Here is a 21950-nt window from a genome sequence, read left to right on the forward strand (position 1 = left end):
GAGAGTTCTTAAAAATATAGACATCATGGCAGCTCCCAGGGTATCTGGTACAGACCCTCAAGATGTGATCACAGATGACTTGCACATTGGTAGAATGGAAGCCTTTTATATTGATCAAGTTAGCTGCTTGATGATATAGTGATCTCACTGCAATGTGTGTACAGTCTATGGTGCCTTGCCCAGAGGGAAGCCAGCTAGGTTGTAAAGCCTGCTGCTGGGGGTGACAACACTGACCTCATCATGGGAAAGTGAGATGGAGAAATGTGATCTGGCATACATTGCACCAACAATAGTCTTAACAGATTTGTGGGTTGAGTATTGAGATATCTCACACAGGTCCCCAGTGGATCCCTGGAAGTAACACTTTGCGTAAAAACTGAGTGCAACTGACACCCTGACGATTACAAGATAAGGGAGCCGCCCACCCCTTCACGTCACAAGTCCCCCTCCAATAGCTGGCATAGTCAGTGACAGTGTCCCAGGACATCCTCTGCCTGTGGTGACACTGTGCATATCTGGAGGAAATAGCAGTGAGGATGACTGACTCCATGCCTCCTCTCTATCCTGAGGGAGCCTTCTGCTGCAACGCCTCCACCTGGAAGCTGTTTGGCAGCCACTGGAGGTTGCTGCTGGTCCTCAGCTCACTGACACATCTATTCCTCCTCAATGCGTCTGCAGCATCATTGCACCAGCTTCGGTGCCAATCCCTGAGCTGAGGCTGGATCCATTGGTCATGGTTCCAAAGAGCCTCTGTGGGGAAGATCAAAAACACAGGAGGTAAGTAGTAATGTGAGCAGTCAGTATTTATAATCACACACAAAGGATGGTTTAGCATGATCTTTGATAGAGTGGGGCATGGAGGACTCTGACTGTGAGGTCCATGGAATGCCTCAACATGCACCTTTGACTGGGGATCGTATTCTGAGGTATACAGCAGAAATATAGTGGAAGATTGTAAGTGTGATAGGGTCACTGATACTCTGTTTCCTTCCCCACAAATCCTCACCCCTCAAAAGCATTCCAAGAACAGCAGCCTTGCATATAAAAGCTTGTTGGAAAACACTTAAAATTCAACTTGAGATGAGATGAACTCCATGCCCTTGTGCAGTTTATGAGATCTTGGATTGTCTTTGTGAAGAGAGGCCAAGATGTGCTTTTTATTTTAGGTTAACTGTGATTATTGCTGATTCACAGAGATAACTCAGATCAATCTGTAATGACCAATGATCATGGTGAAGATTGCTTGTGACTAGGATTTTATCCCACACAGTTGGTCACATGCAGGGCTCTGTGATTACAGAGATCTTTAATCTGTATTGTGTAAGTGCCTGATGAATGCAATTGCCCCTTGCAGGGTATCATATTACTGACGGGTAGAACTGCATTCTCGGACTGACAAACCACTTACTCCACCCTTTTGGTGTGGTGGCAGCCATTCTTTTTTATTTCCATTGCACATTGTGATTCAGATAAGGATGGAAGACAACACAGGTTATGCTTTGCAGATTGAGTCACTGGCCAAGCCTAAAAATCAAGGGCCCATCCTAAAACATTGCTGCTTTCTTCCTTAAACCCATCAGTTCCAAGCCTCCATGTTTTTCCACCAAACTCTTCTAGTTGAGTCTTCATTCACTGCCCTCTTATCGAAGTCAGGGTGGCGATGACTATTTGTATATATATTTATATGCTCTACTATCCCCATCCTTATATGCTGAGCTCCCTCTGTACCAATTATTGCCCCTGTGCATCCTAGCATACTGTCTCCAATCCCATAATTGCTTTCCATAACTTCTCTACCACAGCAATGGTCCCTGGTAATCTAACATGACTTTCAGGGACCAAACCTCCAACTGTGGCCTTCCCCCACTGTCTGACTTGGAAGGACAGTGCCAATAGATGAGTAACCAGATCCCTGACTAATCTGTGTACAGCTCCGCAACTGACTTACTGCTAATCCCAGTACTGGTTTCACTGGACCTGCAGGACTGACCATGGCCCACTTCCTGGATACAGAACCTCTGACCATGACTGAACCAGCGACTGACCACTATCTTCAAGCACTTGGACTGAGGTCAAATCTTGTCCAAGTACCTGGACATAGATCAGACGCTGGCCCTGACTGACTATTGCAACATCCTCTGAGTGGTAACAATCCCCCTTGACTTGATTGCTCCCCCTAGACTTTGAAACATGGCCATTTAGTTGAAGCCTATGCAGTGTGTTTACTGTACAAGGTGTAACATTGGCATAATACGGTGACATACATCAACATGTTCACCCACTTGACTGATCACTGCTAGCAACCATGATAATCTGTCTGACTTTAGGTCTGTGCTGAAAGGAAAGGTAAGACAAAACTACTGAGAGTCTGTTAGCTCTGAATGAGGCAGCACAGTGCAGTAAGGCAAAAGATGCTGTGAGCAACAAGTAGGCATGGATCAAATGAGTGCTAAAAAAGCAAGTGAAGAGCCCTGAGGTGCAACAAATGAGCTGGGTACCTGGCCTTGCACACAAAGTAGCTGGCAGCAGCATGACAATGAAAAGTATTGGTGAGCTCCAAAGTGCAATACTGAAGTAAAGAACCAAATTCTAAGTGATTTGGAGACATGGTGAGGCTGATACATATCCGATGCCAATTTCTGTGAATGGATTGGGAGGGAAGTGGCTGCTACCCGCAGAATGTGCTCTGAGATTTTGGGGACTGCAGTTCAGGATAGAGGCTTAGAAAAATGAAGTGGTGAACCAGGGAGACCAGTTGCCTACTTTGACTTCCATGTTGGCAATTGACACCATCTAGCCTTTCTCTGCCACCTGGGGAATAGCAAACTGCATATAAATGAGATGAAATAAGTAATAATAATGTGTAAATGCATCCAAATAGAGCTCTTGCCACTCGCTAATGAGACATTCATCTCACTGTCTAAACCTTCAGTGCAAAATTGGACTTTGCTTCCTTGGCAATAAGAATCTTATTTTTCCTTACTTTTCAACTCACTTCCCAGTGTGCCCATTGTTCAAGGGCTAAGAAAGTTCTGACCTCAGAGTTGAAAGCACATTGGAAGACCGAGTTACTGCAAGTGGAGAATTCAGAATCAGGACCACTGTCTCCAGTCATTCAGTCATGACTGATCCAATGAGAAACACCAGCATCAGTCTCCCATGAGTGGTGACCTTATAGAGGTTTATAAAATCATCAGAGGCATGGGTAGAGTAAATAGACAAAGCCTTTTCCCTGGAATAGGGGAGTCCAGAACTAGAGGGCATAGGTTTAGGGTGAGAAGGGAAAGATATACAAGGGACTTAAGGGCAATGTTTGCCACGCAGAGGGTGATGCGTGTATAGAATGAGCTGCCAGAGGAAATGATGGAGGCTAGTACAATTGCAACATTTAAAAGGCATCTGAATGGGCATATGAATAGGAAGGGTTTGGAGGGATATGGGCCAAGTACTGGCAAATGGGACTAGATTAGGTTAGGCTCTCTGGTCGGCATGGACAAGTAGGACCAAAGAGTCTGTTTCCGTGCTGTACATCTTTATGATTCTGTGATCCAACTGAAGACTAGAAACTTGAAAATCTGAATGATTCTTTTTCTGGGGCTTGGTCAAAATTCACAACCTGATTCTCCACCCCACCAACCTTCATATACATCGCATCATTCTCTGCTATTTCCACCATCTACAAACAGACCCCACAACCAGAGATATATTTCCATCCCCACCCCTCTCTGCTTTCTGTAAGGACCATTCCCTCCAATGACTACCTGGTCAGGTCCACACCCCATAAAAGCCCACCTTCCCGTCTCGGCACCTTCCCCTGCCACTGCCGGAATTGCAAAACCTACACCTACACCCCCCCTCACCTCCATTCAAGCCTTCCACATCCATTAAAGCTTCACCTGCACTTCCACACGTCATTTACTGCATCCGTTGCTCCTGATGCTGTCTCCTCCACATTGAGGAGACTAGCCGCCTACTCACAGAGCACTTCAGAGAACATCTCAAGGACACCCTCACCAATCAACCCCACCGCCTCGTGGCCAAACATTTCAATTCCCCCTCCAACTCTGCCAGAACATACAGTTCCTGGGCCTCCTCCATTGCCACTCCCTCACCACCTGATGCCTGGAGGAAGAACACCTCATCTTCCGCCTCAGAACCCTTCAACTCCATGGCATCAATGTAGACTTCACCAGTTTCCTCATTTCCCCTTCCCCCACCTTACCCCGGTTCCAACCTTCCAACTCAGCACTGTCCTCATGACCTGTCCTACCTGTCCATCTTCCTTCTCACCTATCCACTCCACCCTCCTCTCCGATTTATCATGTTCACCCCTACCTCCATCCACCTGCTGTCCACTCAGCTACCTTGCCCCCAGCCCCACCCCCATCCCTCCCATTTATCTCTCCACACCAGACGCTTCCTGTCTCATTCCTGATAAACATCGATTTCCTTGCTCCTTAGACCTGCTGTGCTTTTCCAGCACCACTTTAATCTTGACTCTAATCTCCAGTACCCACATTTGCCACTTTGGCTTTTCATCCTTCTGTGTTGGAATTCACCAGAGTGTGGCTTTAGTTCCATTTGGAACTGTTATAGTTTCGGTTGATGGTAACATCGCAAAGGTCAGTTCCTGGAGTGAAACCTGACTTGTCAAATCATTGATTTTGTTTTGCAGTTGGTTACCGTGGGATTAGTCACTGATCTTATTCTTCAATAAAAGAACACAAGTCTATTATGCAAAAGAAAAGAAAATAATCATTCATACAATCTGATAGGACAGGGTGATTGGTTGGCAGTTGGACTCTGACTAGAGAGGTATTGTCTTGGACAGTGCACCAGCTAATTATGACTGACAGTTAATTGTTAAGCTTTGTTTAAATATCACCAGGCAGGTTATCACTGTTTGGTCAAGGAATTGCTCTGAGAAATTAACCAGCAAATGGCTATCACATATTTTATTGAAATGAAACATGTGTGGTCCGTATAAATGTTATTTCTTTCTGCAAAATTCAAGACCCTGTATATTAATATAAGTAACTTTGAATAGAGACAAGTCTGCTTCACTGAGTCTGACTGACAATCCTAAATTTGTTGTCAGCATAATGCTTTGCATATTCGGGATTAGCCAACAAATGTATCCAAATACAAAATCATACCTAATGTTAGACACTGCATTCTGAGTTTTGCAAGCACAGGCTAACTGGGAATCGCCAGTACTTTGCTTATTGCAAACAACCAAAGGGATATGCTGTTTGACACAATCTGTCAGTCTTTAGGATGTGTGGTATCACACCAGCACTGAAAATCGCAAATCTCATTACTCATTTGTGTGAGAGGTAGGGCATCTATTTGGCCTGATGGCAGTATTTTGTTGATAATGATCTGTATGTGTGTGTGTTTAGAAAGACCTTAAAATATAACTTCAACATGTTTCCCAGCAATATCCTTTACTGATACTCCATCTTAGAGAAATGTCACTCCTGTCTTAACTCTTTCATTTCTTACTGAAATGACTTTTCCAGTTTTTTTTCTGAGTGCTGAAATTCTTTGAGTTGTCTTTCCAGTTCCAATAGTCCAGATTCCTTTTCAGTTCGGACATCCAAAAGAAACTCCCAGAAGGTAAAGATTCTACAAACTCAACAAATGGCACTTCTGCAAAGACAAAGCGACTCGTCTAAAAACCATATGTTTCATCTAGGGTGAAACAGAAAACTGATTAGAGTCATAGAGATGGTCCAACTCAACCAGATATCCTAACCTAATCTAGTCCCACCTGCCAGCACCTGGCCTATATCCCTCTAAATCCTTCTTATTTATATACCCATCCAGATGCCTTTTAAAATATTGCAATTGTACCAGCCTCCACCACTTCCTCTGGCAGCTCATTCCATACACATACCACGCTCTGCGTGAAAAGGTTGCCCCTTAGGTGCCTTTTATAACTTTCCCCTCTCACTCTAAACTATGCCCTCTAGTTCTGGATTCCACAACCCCAGGGAAAAGACTTTGTCTATTTACCCTATCCACGCCTTTCATGATTTTATAAACCTCTATAAAGGTCACCCCTCAGCCTCCGATGCTCCAGGGAAAACAGCCCCAGCCTATTCAGCCTCTCCCTATAGCTCAAATCCTCTAGCCCTGGCAACATCCTTGTAAATTCTTTCTGAACCCTTTCAAGTTTCACAACATCCTTCCGATAGGAAGGACACCAGAATTGCACACCGTATTCTTGTGAAGTGAACTTAAACTAAACTAGTAGTCCCAATCATTTGGTTTTCTGTGTGTCATACACTCAGTATTGTAAACATTTAATCAATTAACCTCACAGGTATCTGGTTGGGCACTTACAAAGTCACATGTTTTCTTGGAAATAATGTATTTAGGTCACTTTTCCAAATGATATTCTGATTTCCTAAATAGGAAATTACCTTTGCAGAACCAAAACATATTTGCCTCTATTTTAAAATCAAAATTTTCAATAATAATAATAATAATAATAATAATAATAATAATAAATTATATACCTTTATTGCAGAACTTTACTGTTTAGCCAGGTAAAACTATCAGAGATGGTTGCAACCAGCAAATGAGCTCCCAACCAGGACATATTCAACCACATCAGCATAGCAGTGAAAAATGGAAAGAGGTATCCCCACCAATCACACCTTCTTCATTAAATAAGTTCTTTTGGAATACAGATGATTCAAGGCTGCAGATATCTATCCCCTTCAGGACTTGCCAGCACTAGGTACTTCAACAAGACCTTCTACAACATTGCAGCTGGTGTTGAGGAAGGAGAGATTTTGCACCACTATTAATTCTGAAGGCAGAGCCACTGTTCACACTGCAGTCACAATAGAACTGTGTTTTGACGATTCAGATTCACAACTCCCATATTCTTGTTGATGATGTGTTCACTTTCCTTGTCAGGTACAATGAGGTGGTCAGGGACAGCTCTGAAGCTAAATACCTCTTCAAGATTTAAACCAGCAAATAGAAGGTCAAGGTGACCCTAAAAGCAGACAGCAAGGAACCCACTCACCACCCTCCTTCCAGCTTTGCCGTCTGGGGAATTGTGCTGCCTGTCCCTGTGATAAACCTGTCCACTTTGCACCAACTGCAGTGCTAGTATATGCGTGAACTGTAAACGTCAAGGCCATGGTGAACATATCTAGCATGAAGGAGACCTACAGTCATCTGCTGGCAAAGTGCACAATGAGAAGAAAGGGACGCACAAGCAGTTGCCAAACACTAACATTGATTTAATCTGCTAAGGGGGACAGGACAATGGAGGAGCTAGCAGAAGGCTATCCACCTTAGTGCCACATGTTCGCAGTGAAAAAAAAAGAGGGTCCCAGTGACTTCCCAAATCAGTGCCAAGAAGTGGTCCCACCTGAAATGGTAACTAATATTCGGATGTTGAGGGAAATGGATAACACAAGTAATTGAGGAGAAGGAATTTGTGCTCCAAAATAGTGGAGACAGTGAAGATGCCATCGCAGAAGCCAGTTTGCTCCTTAGCTACTATGTTCAGTTCAAATTATTGAAAGATTGTACTTGCAACAAGTGTCCATACAAAAAAAATCCTTACCTGTGTCAAAACAATCCTCAGTCTATTGTTCCAAATGCCGCGTCTAGGGTCTGTAAACTGTCAGCACAATGTTTTCTTGATGCTACAGTTGGCAACAGTGGTTGACGTATAAAGAAAGAAGCAGGTGGTATGCATCTTCTTCTAATAGGATGTCAGATTGACCAGGATTTTCCCCAGAACATTTTAATTAATCAGGTTCAAAGAGCAAGCATTACCAAAGCCCAGCAGAGTACAGAGCAGTCCATCAGATGATAGAAGTAATATTCTCTTCAGTTACCAGTTCAATTCATTCAAAGCATCCTATTTGATGGAACATACTCTGGTGTCAGACAAATAAGTGACTCACAGGAACTTTAACTCTTTTTCTCAAATTTTAGCAGCTAGCAAGCATGCAAACTATTTAAGAATCTTTAAGACAGTCTATCATTAGGTTTCAGAGATCATTAAAATATAATTCATTCAAAATATTGTTGAAATTCAACTTTTACGGTTGAGGGATAACCTTTGAATTTTTTTATTCTACAAAATAGTGCCTGTGTCATATGCTGCATATGAAAGCACATTTTTTTAATTGTAAAGTCAAAGGAGAATGTCCTTGAACAGAACAAATGATGTCAGCAACACATCAAGGCAACAATCACTCATACACATGAAAGGGATATTGTAAGCATACTTGGTGTTCTTTGTGTAATCCTCCTGTAGGTTGCTAAAAGCTTGAAGGTTTTCTCTGAACTCAGTAGTTTTTAAAATGAAGGCAATAATGGTGCCAAAGTTTAGTAAACCATTGGACACAACTTTCATTTCACTGTAGAAATGTTCTGCACAGGCTGTATCTAAAGATATATTGAGCAAGCATAATAAAATAAACATGTAACTTCCTCAAAACAGGAAAATACTTAATAGATTTGCTAATGCTTTAAAAATAAACCAACAAACATCACAATGTGAGGATGGACATTAGGTTCATACCATTTTTTATTTTTCCACCAAAATTTAATGTCTTCCCATCTTTATCCACCTGCTGCCATTCCCTCTCACATGTTGCTCCCAGGGTCTACTGTCTCAAGGCATCTAGTGAGATTGCATCCACAGGATCGATGAAACTAGGCCTTTGTCAATGATTCCAAGGTGTAATGAAGTTCCTGTTTGAATAATTGATACTTACACACAGCTGATGGAGTCAAGTAGCCCTGTGAGTACACCAGCTACAAACATTTGTTAATGACATAACTGGGCAGAACCAGTCCGACAGATACAATGTTTTAAGTAGTGTGTTTTGCGAAATGTTGTTTAGAAATAGTCAATGAATAGAAAGGGGACTAGTCCTGGTGATAGAGGTAAACTTTTATATATAAAGTTTGGACTTTGAATTAGTGCCATTTTGGGTTTTGGTCAGCGTGTATAAAGGGGTTTAGTGGTTAGTTAGTTCGGTTTTTCGCTAATTTTCTTTTCAAAAAAAGCAGTATGAGAGAAATAATCCCTGCAGTGTTTTGGGAATTTGTTAGCATTGGGAGAGCTTTTACAAGTGAACACAATAAATAGTGAACTACATTAGACTTTCAGTTAGATGAATTGATATTTATTTTTCTTTGAGTCATACCACACAGAAATAGAGCCTTCAGTCTAACTTATCCAGGTTTTCCAAACTAAACTAGTCCCGTTTGCCTGCATTTGTCCATATCCTTCTAAACCTTTCCTATCCATGTACTGTCCAAATGTCTTTTAAATGTTGCACCCGAACCTGCTTCAACACCCACAGTTTGGAAAGACATTTGGCTTCAGTTCACAGAGGTCCGAGGCGAAATTGAATTAAACTGAATTGAATTGAATTTATTGTCACATGTACTGAGGCAAAGTGAAAAGCTTTGTCTTGTGAGCAATACAGGTAGATCACAGAGTTAAATAGATTGATAAGTAAATAATAGGTAAACAGCGACAAAAACAAAAACACAGGTACAGGTGAATGTTAAGAACTTGCGAGTCCATTCAGTATTCTAACAACAGTAGGGTAGAAATTGTTACAAACCGGCTGGTGCTTGTCCTCAGGCTTCTGTACCTTCTCCCCGATGGTAGAGGTTGTAGAAAAGCATCGCCAGGGTGGGATGGATCTTTGAGAATGCTGACTGCCTTTCCTTGACAGCGGGCCTGGTAGATGGGTTCTATAGATGGGAGGTTGTGACTGTCCAGGCCCAGTTCACCACTCTCTGTAACCATATCCGATCTTGAATGGTACAGTTGCCATACCAGGTAGTGGTACATGCAGACAGAATGCTCTCGATGGCACATCTATAAAAGTTGGTGAGGATACGCGCCATCATGCCAAATTTCCTCAGCTGTCTGAGGAAGAGGAGATGTTGTGGGCTCTTTGTTACCAGTGCGTCCACATTAAGAGTCCAAGAAAACTTGTTGCTGATGACCACTCCCAGGAGCGTGACACTCTCCACTTGTTCCGCCATTGTGCTGTATAAGTTACTCCAGAGCAAGGAGTTTAGTTTCAAAGTTGCAGATCAGAAGTGTTTGGTTAGAACCCTGAAGGGGTTACTTGAAGTTGAGAAAACCTAAGCTCAGTTGTTTGAATACTCAAAGAAGAGTCTATCAAACACTCAGGACTGAGAACTGAAAGAAAGTTATGCCAACCTAAAGCTGTAATAGGGAAGGAATCCTGTCTACTGAAGAATTTATTTCCGTGTGGGAAAAGAGCAATAAAATCTAGATTCATCTAACTGAAAGTCTAAAGTAGTTCACTATTTACTGTCTGGTGTTGTTGGGATGGATAGAATATTGTTTTATGCCATTTTTAAAACTTGTGTTTATGTAAATAACCTAATCTTTTCTTTTGCGTAACAAACTTCAGTTTTATTATAAAACTCAATCTACAGCATTTTGTGCTCACATTTTAGTGCAAGGTGCTTCATTACCTTTTTTTTAAATGATCTATTAAGCTGGATTTCAATCTGAGATCTGACTTGTTTAGTATTAACATCAGCTAGGTTCACAACACTCCAAATACTGTAAATATGAAACAATTACAAACGAACATTGGGAGAAACTCTTGCAGCTTACTGAAGCACCAAAACATAATTTATATCATAATGATAAATATTAAAATAAAGGAGAACTCATACTTACATGTACCGGAGTTCAGATTCTCGTCTGACCAGTATATCTCTAATCCTTTCGATTTTAAAAAGTTCATCTTCAATGTCATCCAGTGTTATGGTCGAATCAGCCATTGATATAATATCTGTATCTGTAATATAAACAAAGGCATCAACAGAGTCATTGAATTTTAAATATAGTGACTTATAGAAATAGGTACACCATGAGTCTGAAAGAAATTATCACATAGGAGAGAGGAAAAGGTCTTCAAATTTGCTGATGGAAGGCAAAAATGTGGGATGGAAGACAGCAGCATTTGCTTTCATTGTATCATCCTTTGTATCAAAATACACACCAGAAATGGTAAGCACTAGCTTTAAAATTCACTAATATTGGTAACGCGACAAATGTTTTCAACACATTAAATATTCTTTACAGCTCCACAAAATGAAAAGTTGCCCATTATTTATACTCATGATTCCTGAATATTCAGAACAATAGATGCTGGTCACAATATACTGGTTAAATGAATAAAACAATTAGAAAGAGATCAAATTTTTAGTTGTGGCATTAGTATTAGATCAGACGTGTAGTTCAGTGTCCTAATAAATGGCAGTTGCGTCATTCACTTAATATCATCAGACCCAGTCTAATAATAGCAATAGGATTGAAGTATCCTAAATTGTTCTGGAACTGTTCTGACTCATGGTATACACAAGAATTTGAAATATCAGTCTTGAGGGACTGATGTCCAAATCTGCAGATTCAGCTCCACTCATCTGTGCAGCCTCCTCTAGCTCTCCAGTATCACCCCACCATCCCTAGACATCTCCTTACTTCAGATCCTGGCCTGCATCTCCTCTACTTTCGCTCTACCTTTAGTAGTATCTATGCTTTAGCTGCCCTGACCTCAAGCTCTAGAAATTCCTTCCCAACTCCTACTATTCCTCCACCACTATCTTGCCTCAGTTAAGAGGTTTCTTAAAGTTCATCTTCACTTCTGTGGATCAGTGTCCTGTCTTGCTGAATTATCCATCTGTGAATGACCAGAAACTACTTTTCTACATTAAAAAGCTCTGTTAGCAATATTCAAGTTAATGTTATTAATACCACTTGTGTGGACACTAAACAGCTACATGGATTGGTTACATTATTTACACTTCCCCGCTGAGAGCAGAGCCCAGAGAGCATGGAGTGGCTTTATTATAAAGACAGGACCAAGAGAGGAGGCAGCAAGTTGTAAAAGTATGTGGAGAGCAGGGAGTGGATTCATTGAAACGATAGCACCAAGTGGGGAAAAGGCATAGAGAGAGTGCATTGATCCTGTCCCTCTCCTATTCAGTCCAGTAGAATGCTGAATGATCCACTCCCATCCATGCCAATATGCTATCCCCTGCACCTAAATGGACCAGAAGAATTGAAAAGGAAGCCTATTATCTGAATGGTGAAATATTTTAGAGCTCTTCAATGCTGAAGGATCCAAATGCATAAATTGCAAAGGTTAGTAGGTAGGTACAGGAAATAATTAGGAAAACTGATAGAATGTTATCATTCATTGCTAAAAATATTGAATACATTGTCTCTCCTCATTTGTTCTACTAACATGAATTATTTCATACATCTTTTGCATTGATTTTCAACTGTCATATGTTTACCATTGCACCAGATTCTCTGCAATCCCCTGAATTCTTGTTACTATCCTCCTCATTATTTACTGCATTCCCAAGGTTTCGTCATCTCTGAACATCGAAATTAAGCCCTGCAAGCCCGTGTCCAGGTCTTTAAATAAACTAAGAGTAGTGGTTTCAAAAATATCACATGTTTTCCCCAGTTTGAAAAACAACCTTTTATCACTTTTTTTTGCTTGCTATCATATTGTTAATTTCACATCTACACAACGACTCGCCTTTAATCCTCTGGATATTCTCTGCATACTTTTTCCACTATCCTGTATTTTGTAAACATGCAGGTCCAGCCCCATTGTTCCAAGTTCTATCTAAACAGGCAATACAGTACAAATAATGTTGGGTATTGTCACAAATGATCTTGATTACTTCATGAGTTGGAGTGGTTTCATTCTAAAAATAAACTGTCTTTCCAAATGCAAAGAAGTGTAATGTTTACAAATAAAACTTATGTTTGACTAGCACTTTAATACAATTATACATCCTAAAGACCTTCACAGGAGCTAATAAAACAAAATATGACACGGAGTCACATATGGGGATATTAATTCAGGTAGCCAAAATCTTGGTCAAAGAAGTAGGTTTTAAGGTATGTCTTAAAAGGAGAAAAGTGAGATAGAGGTGGAGGGAAGGAATTTCAGAACCTAGGCCTCGGCAACTAAGTCCCAGCCACCAACTATAATTATAACAGGGAATGAGAAGCCAGAACCAGAGAACTGCAGGTATCTTGAAAGGTATTGAGACTAGAGGAGATTACAAATGTAGGGAGGGCCAAGTACCTGGAGGCATTCTTAAAAAATATAAGAACTTTACAGTCAAGATGTTACTTTATCGGTTGCCAATATAGGTAAGCACAGGGATAACAGGGAATTAGAACTTGTTGCAAGTTAATGCACGGACAAAAAAGTTTTGAATGACCTCAAGCTTATGGATGTTTGAATGTAGGAGACTCACCAGGAGCGTGTCGAATAGTCAAATGTAGAGATAACAAAGGCATGAATGAGAGTTTCAGCTAACATAATATAAAACATCTATTCAGAAACAGCTCAAATTTAACTAAATACCCTGAAACTAGTATTATAAATAAATTACAATAAAGCTGCCAAACTGCCATAAAAATGTGTCTGATTAATTACAAGTTCAAAAAAGTTCTATAAGCAATTGTTGTTTCTTAGACATTGCTCACCATTACTGTGTCAGGCAACTAAGGACATGAGACAAAGATAGCTTGCCAATGCCACCCATACACTGAGAACAAATAAACCTTCATTATTGAATGCTACAAGGGTTGACATGAAAGAGTACATTTTGCACATATGTTGTCGTTTTTTTTCCTGCAAAGCAATTTGCTAAGTCAGGTCGCCATGTACCACAATGAGATGGTAGAAGATTACTTGTGTTTTTCTTCTCAGCCAGTTGATATGCTGTATCAGTTTGATTATTATTATGGGGCCAAGAGCCAAGCTTGATTCCATTGACATCAGATGTTACACCCTATGAGGAACTGCAGGCAAAATGCTAAATAATTGGTAACAGATTGACTTACACAACAAAATGGAATACCATCACACTTTCAATTTTAATAACATGGTCAGTCAAAATCTCACATTAGAATTAAAGTACTATTCATTTTAAACAAGGTAATTCAAATTCCTTCAGTTTATTACAGTATTTTTTCTGTCTGTTCCATGCAGCACATAAATTGGAGATGCTGGCGAAGTGGGCATGGTGAATTAGCTTTACAAGAGAAACAGTTAGTGTCTTTTTTTGACAAAAGTGTACAGGGTATTGGGTTAGAGTAAGGATTTATTGTAATGTTTGGAAGCATTAGTCATTAAAAACAATGCAGGTATCCTACTATCAATGTTTTACTCCCAATGTCTGATGCTTCAGCAGAGACCAGAGGTTAGCACAGTAGCACATCAGCATATACTCTATTAAACATGTGATTAATACTAGTAACTTAATAAAATGTTCATAAGTATGAAACATTACATTTGAAAAATAGCTCCTATGATTTTTAAAGTTGTACACAGGTTTTACTCAACTTTACTTCTGATAATGTTAGATTTGGAAATGAAAGTGCCTTTACTCATTGTGGCAGCCTTCTGCGATAATCTTATAACGATTGTTATATCTTTATGGGCAGCAGCTGTTGTCATCAATTCACTACAGGCTGTAAAACCTGGGCAATGGTGGATTATTTTGATCCCTTAACCAACAAGCTGTAAAAATCAGCGCACATTATTTGTGAAGGTTAAACAGCTCTCATGATGATTGGTCTTGAATGATGCAACTCCACTCTGTGAAATGCTTTTGATGATTTTGTCATGTCAAAAAATGCTGGAAATCACAGCAGGTCAGGCAGCATCCATGGAGAGACAGCAAGTTAACGTTTCCCATAGTGGTGACAGTCTGTTGAACAGGAGGCAGCTGCTTACACTCCAAAACAAACAGCAGGAAAGCAAAAGGCAAGCAGGAACATACCAAAGCAATTTTATTAAATGATCTTCCTACATTCAAAAACCTTTTTTGCTAAGTTCCTGATAATCCATAATTATTCGAAGATGCTCGAGTATTCATGATAATGCGGGTCTTATGTCTCCAGATTAAAATCCATATGAGAGCTTGTCAAAACGGCATAGCAACTATTAGTATTTCTTCCTTGACACCCTGCCCTGGCATGTGGGTACTATCAGGGGACAGTAAGTAACTAAGGTTGGTTTAGGCTGGAGTTGAAACTTAAAGGTCGCAAACAATTTGGTTCAGTGTGAGATTGTTGTTGGAAATGGGGTTGCATTTGTTGATGAGTGCTAAGTTTGTGATAGAGGTCATAAAGATGAGTTCCTGGTACTTAACAGGTAATATTGGCTGCCCATTAGAGTCTAGGATATTGGCCATGTTAACCAATAAAAAGCAAATGAAATTTTAAGAGAAGGCAAGCAAAACTGATAGTGCTGTCTTCTGATGACACAGGTGCAGTAAGAGTGCTCCGATGTGAAGGAACCAAGGATTGCACTTTGGGAGTCCCAAATCCTTGGGATGGGAAAGAGTTTCATTGCTACAAATGTTGTAAGTGTGAAACCAAGTGGAAATAGTCCGGTAGAAATGAACAATTTTGAAAAATAATTGTTGTTGACCGGTGATGTGGTTAACACTGTCAAAGGCTGCAGAAAGTTTGAGGAAAGATAACACACTATTGTCAGTCTTAAAGGTGCCAGCCTATGCAGTCTTAGGGGAACTTTGGGTTATGGCAGCAGTTGAAAGCTGATTGGAGAAAATCAAAATGTGAAATTGGATTTGGGAGATGACTACTATTTTAAGGTCTTCATAAAAGAAAGTAATTACAGATTAAGCATTAACTATCAAGAACAGAAGGTTGAGGATTTTTTTAAAAATATAGAATGAAGCGCCTCAGAGCATGTGAAACTATTGCATTGTGAGTTAAAAGGGGGAAGTAAGGAAAGTTGGCTGGTTGGCAATTTGCTCAGAATGGGAAACCTGAGATGGATCATGCAAGCGGGGAGTGGGAAGAGCATGAGATAAGATAGAGACATTGGTAATGCAAGTACAGGGCTAAGACAGAGTAAATTCAGGTTGGAAGTGGGGGGAAGCATGATGAAGTTTGTCTTAGTGCACAATAGAACTAGTAGGAGCAGCTGATTGGATGATTTCAGTCTTGGTGCAGACATCATCAGCTGGAAGGGTTCCAAGTGAAAAGAATATTTTCTCCCACATTCCAAAAGATGTGCAAGTCAGGTGAATTGGCTATGCTAAATTGCCCATAGTGTTAGGTACATTAATCAGAAATGAGTCTGGGTGTGTTACTCTTTGGAGGGTCGGTGTGGATTTGTTGGGCTGAGGGGCCTATTTCCGCACTGTAGGGAATCTAATCTAATTTAAAAATTGGTGAACTGTTTCTTACCCAGTACTGTTTTGTGTCAAGTTACATAGTTCATTTCTATTTTCTGCAATCATCAATGTGAGTAGTTGGTGCTAGAAACACAAGCCTATTTCACAGTAGCCAATATCAAGCACTCCCTCATTCATTTCATCTACATGTCTATTGTATTCTGCCTCATTTTTCACAGGGCAGATGCTTTTGTATCAGTTATCGTTAATGGTGTTCCCAAACTAGGAAACATTGTGAGGGTCCTGTCACATTCAAACTCTCAGGACCAGGTAATCAGTACCTCTCAGTCTCCTCTTCAGTATAATTTCTAGAATAATTACTGATCTTCCTTCTCTTCCCTCCTTTAAACCCATTATAATATGTTAAACTTCCTTTATGTATCAAAATTTAATCAAAATTGATCCAAATTTAATGTTGCTTTTGTGAAAGCATACACTTTGCTCCAGCATTGACGTGAGAAACTATTCGATATACAACTATATCCAAAGTTATATATTGTCGAAGTGAGAAATGTTACTGAATAAGTTTGATCGGCTGAGGATGTCATGAGCTGGGTTTATCCGACGCTGAGATGTTGAAGACACAGGCTTTTATATCATAGACAATTGTATGGCTTATGTTGATCTGCTTCCCATCCTCACAAACACGTTAACGTGCGGGGGGGAAAGAGGGAAGAGATCCTCTGTCAAACATTAAAAAAAGGAGTGCGACTTTTCAAAAAGAGCAAACTGTTGCGTTTGAAGTGATTTTTAAAATTGACGCAGCCATGAGAATTCGTGACCATTCCGGAGCTCACAACAACCCGCAAGTAGATAGGCAGGAGGCTGGAAGAACACAGCGAGCCAGCATCAGGAGGGAGGAGAAGTCAACGTTTCGGCTGTAACCCTTCTTCAGGACTGGGAGGGCATACGGGGTGAGCTGCAGATAAACGGGGTGGCGTGGACTGGGTGGTGAAGTGGGGATAGGTGAAGACAGGTAGAGGGTGCGACCTGGATGGTCAATGGGAGGAATGAATCCATAACAACCCGCAAGACAGCATTTAGCATCTAGTTAGGTTCAGCATTGAGTTTCCAACGACACGCTTAGGTGCATTTCAAAGCATTTACTTCGTGAAAGTAAACAGAATACATAAATGAATGATGTGACAATGACGAGTGCAGGGGTACACAGCAAGCATTTGAACTTTGCCAGCTAAACAGACCAAGAGCTTGCACATACACCCGGACCAGATGCCACCTTTTCACCACTCTGGAAAAAAAGCGAATGAATAAATACCACGGACATTTTATTTTACCTTTTACATTCTCTGCCTTCCACGTAGTTGATTCAAGAGATCCATAATGTTTTCCGTACGCTTTTTCATTCTCCATCATTTCTAAATTCAATAATAAAACACAGATACTTATTTTTTGTTCAATCCCCAGGCCTCTTGAACGGTTATGTTACAGAACTAGATCCTGACAACACCGAAACGGATTTGTACCCATTATTGAAAGGTGTGCAGGATAGAAATGCAATGAGCACTAGAGAGCAGCAGCAGCATTCCGGACGCTAGCGAAGCCTCTGGGGCTCTGCTCTCTGTTTGTTCAGAGATCAGACTGAGCAGGCGAGTGGCGCAGGGCTCGCCAGAGACACCTGCTGGCTACGTTTGGAAATGCCGCCTCCGGGAGTTTTTGTTGTTATCAGCAACAAATGCTTCATCAGAGGAAAATGCTGTTCTTCCAAAAACAAACTTAAGGGCATCTTTACTGGATTCCAGTTTGGAAATTTGGGGAAGTGCACGCTACGTATCAATTTCTAACACGGGAAAGGCACTTTCTCACACTATTGTGAGAAATTGTCAATTGGAAAAACAAAGCTCACTGTTTGTTGATAGTGGGCTTGCGTTTACCCTTACCTGCATATGCTGGTGATGTCGTCTACTTTCATAATGACAGATAGCCGTGTACACTATCTACAACATTGCAACCTCAAATATCCTGAGAAAATCCAAAGGAGCAAAACGTCTTTTCTCCCATTGCCTTCTTTCAATCCACAATTAATATGGCATTATTGGTGGACCTTCAGTCTCTACAAAACGGACTTTTTAAAAACCGATACCGATCAAACTCCCTTTTTTCAAAAAAGGTTCCATTTGTCGTCGAGTCGGCGGATTTATTTTTTAAAGAGGAATCTGTTGCCGGGTCCACATCGCGCCAATGTTGAATTCCCCTTGTGCACTTTGAGTTGCGTCCCGAGTCACTTGCGCCCGTTCGCATTTTGAGACCGTCCTATACTCGTATTCACACAGCCTCATCAAACTCTTGGTCTTATTTTGCATTCACTCCAGATCCCATTTAGGTCTTCCTTTCTCAATCAATGACAGAATTCCGACTTACAGTTTCCACCTCATCCAGTCAATGGGTTGCTAACGTTTGTTTAGAAACAACAGACTTCCGTGCTGCAATAGCTGCTTGCGTTTATTTAGTGCCTATTCTGTGGGAAAAGATCTCAACATCGTTTCAGAGTAGGGCAGAAGGAAGAGAAGACACTAAGCAAAACGCAGACCAGCAAACAGCCCAGAACATAGGAGTTGGGATGGTATGTTGAGGTTGTACAGACTTTGGCAAGACATATTCGGGCATACCATGTACAATTCTGGTCTCCTTGTTATAGGAAGGATTTTATTAAACGGGAGGGTGTAGACGAGATTTACATTAAATTAGATTCCCTTCAGTGTGGCAACAGGCCCTTCGGCCCAACAAGTGCTCACGGACCCTCCGCAGAGTAACCACCTAGACCCATTTCCCTTTTACTAATACACCTAACACTATGAGCAATTTCCCATGGCCAATTCACCTAAGCTGCACAGCTTTGGACTGAGAGAGAAAATTGGAGCACCACGCAGACACGGGGAGAATGTGCAAACTCCACACAGTTACCCGAGGCTGGAGTCGAACCAGGCATCTTGGTGCTATGATTCTGGATTCGTGGTGCTGGAAGAGCACAGCAGTTTAGGCAGCATCCAAGGAGCAGCGAAAGCGACGTTTCGAGCAAAGGCCCTTCATCAGGAATAAAGGCAGAGAGCCTGAAGCGTGGAGAGATAAGCTAGAGGAGGGCGAGGGTGGGGAGAAAGTAGCATAGAGTACAATAGGTGAGTGGGAGAGGGGATGAAGGTGATAGATCAGGGAGGAGAGGGTGGAGTGGATAGGTGGAAAAGGAGATAGGCAGGTAGGACAAGTCTGGCCAAGTCATGGGGACAGTGCTGAGCTGGAAGTTTGGAACTAGGGGGAGGTGGGGGAAGGGGAAATGAGGAAGCTGTTGAAGTCCACATTGATGCCCTGGGGTTGAAGTGTTCTGAGGTGGAAGATGAGGCGTTCTTCCTCCAGGCGCCTGGTGGTGAGGGAGCGGCGGTGAAGGAGGCCCAGGACCTCCTTGTCCTCGGCAGAGGGGGAGTTGAAGTGTTGGGCCATAGGGCGGTGTAGTTGATTGGTGCAGGTGTCCCGGAGACGTTCCCTAAAGCGCTCTGCTAGGAGGCATCCAGTCTCCCCAATGTAGAGGAGACTGCATCAGGAGCAACGGATACAATAAATGATATTAGTGGATGTGCAGGTAAAACTTTGATGGATGTGGAAGGCTCCTTTAGGGCCTTGGATAGAGGTGAGGGAGGAGGTGTGGGCGCAGGTTTTACAGTTCCTGCGGTGGCAGGGGAAGGTGCCAGGATGGGAGGGTTGGTTGTAGGGGGGCGTGGACCTGACCAGGTAGTCACGGAGGGAACGGTCTTTGCGGAAGGCGGAAAGGGGTGGGGAGGGAAATATATCCTGGGTGGTGGGGTGTTTTTGGAAGTAGCGGAAATTTCGGTGGAGGACTTGGTTTATGCAAAGGTTGGTAGGGTGGAAGGTGAGCACCAGGGGCGTTCTGTCCTTGTTACGGTTGGAGGGGTGGGGTCTGAGGGCGGAGGTGCGGGATGTGGACAAGATGCGTTGGAAGGAATCTTTAACCACGTGGGAAGGGAAATTATGAGGCAGCAGTGCGAACCATTGAGCCACTATGCCACCCCGGATGTTGTTGGCAATGGAGGGTTTTAGTTAAAGGAAATAGGTTAGGACTTTCTTTCACTAGAGCATAGGTTAAGAGATGACTTTATAGATGTTTATAACATAGTGAGAGGTGTGGATAAGGTGAATGGCAGGTGCCTTTTCCTTAGGGTGGGGACTTCAACAGTAGGGGGCATATTTTTAAGGTGAGAGGAGAAAGAATAAAAAAGAAATGCGAGAGGCATTTTTTTTTAAAACAGAGAGTGGTTCCTATGTGGAATCAATTTCCAGAGGATGTGGGTACAGTTACAAAGTTTAAAAGACACTTGGTTAAGTACACAAATAAGGCATGTTTAAAGGGATTTGAGCCAAGTGTATGCAGATGGGACTAGATGAGTTTGGGATCATGTTGGCATGGATTGGTTGGACTGAAGGGCCTGTTTCCTGCTGTACGATTCTATGAGAAGTGAAAGCATGATGAAAGAAGTTTTCGAGGAAAGTGACGGAGACAATATAATCTTGGACAAGAACTCCAAAGAGCAGAGACCGGACTTTGAAGGATTCACATCTTTGATAGAGATTGGGGGAGGACAGGTGCTGCAGCTAGAGAGATTGAAAAATAAGATCAAGACCGTGCAGTGGATAGTCAGCAGTGACAGGCCTAATGCAAATGGGAGAGCAATCAGGCTATGGATTTCTATGCAAAAACAAAATCAAAAGGACTATGGATGCTAGAAATCAGAAACAAAAACAGAAATTACTGGAAAAACTCAGCAGGTCTGTCAGGATCTGTGGAAGGAAAAACAGTTAATATTTTGGGTCCAGTGACCTTTCTTCAGAACTTATTTCTAGATTCGCTGGAGATTGAGGGGAAACCAGCAAATAGCACATCTGAAAAGGGCACTTGACTGTTAAAAGTATATCACTTTCAGTTAAGGTTTGCATTTACGTAATTTAATGCCACTACCAAAGAAATAATTATAAACCAGAGGTGTGACCAAGTCATGAGATTTTGCATTGCACCCCAGGCAGCTGCTGAATATATACATATTCAATGCATCCTGGTAAATCTCATCTGCACCCTCTCCCGTTTATTAAAATCCTTCCTATAATATGGACTATAACACTTGACTGGTTTTAAGTAGGATTACTAGCTGTTTAGAATTCCAAATAGTATATTTGTAAATAGCAGCACTGACATCTAGTGGCCAAAACAAAAGCAGCAACCAATTTATTTTAATTAACCAAATAACTACAAGTTTACATTGCCCTCCACCCACTTTCTCTTCACAATTTCTGTGGAGATAGGAACTTGTAAGTACAGAAAATGGATAGCCAAGTATTACTTGGAGAAGGCTATTTACACTGCACTACCCTATTACACTCCATAAATTTTCCAATATCCTGCTTGCATTTAGGGGAACTCACATAAATCTGATTCAGCCAAATGATCAAATAGAGCAAGGCTTTTTGACATCAGGAGACATAGCTGTGAATTTGTCAAACAATTGACATTTTTACGCATTGAACATCTATATATTCGAAAACTTGAATATTGTACACCTAAACATTTTTTCAAATATAGGTCCTTGTGTGACTAACAATTCCTAAGACAAATTAAATGAGGAAATTACAAGGTATTTTAA

General features: G+C 41.4%; 1 protein-coding gene across 2 annotated transcripts in view; it reads right to left on the reverse strand.

Annotated features, from left to right (window-relative positions):
* LOC122562059 (bMERB domain-containing protein 1-like) overlaps positions 1-18763 on the reverse strand; it is a 74307-nt gene extending 55544 nt beyond the window's left edge. Inside the window, exons 1-3 of one of the 2 annotated variants that reach the window (XM_088000502.1) lie at positions 18186-18763; positions 17583-17663; positions 10721-10841 (exon numbers count right to left, since the gene is read on the reverse strand). In XM_088000502.1, coding sequence (XP_087856628.1) covers positions 10721-10841; positions 17583-17661 — 200 coding nt within the window. In that variant the 5' untranslated portion in view covers positions 17662-17663; positions 18186-18763. Of the gene's footprint in view, positions 1-10720; positions 10842-17582; positions 17664-17771; positions 17991-18185 lie in introns of those variants that run through there. The other variant, XM_043714528.2, reaches the window with a different exon arrangement.
* Between the last annotated feature and the right edge of the window lie 3187 nt (positions 18764-21950).

This window comes from Chiloscyllium plagiosum, unplaced genomic scaffold, assembly GCF_037043375.1.
Source record: "Chiloscyllium plagiosum isolate Xiang-an unplaced genomic scaffold, Cpla_swu_hap1 HiC_scaffold_25, whole genome shotgun sequence".
In the NCBI taxonomy this organism is placed as follows: Eukaryota; Metazoa; Chordata; class Chondrichthyes; order Orectolobiformes; family Hemiscylliidae; genus Chiloscyllium; species Chiloscyllium plagiosum.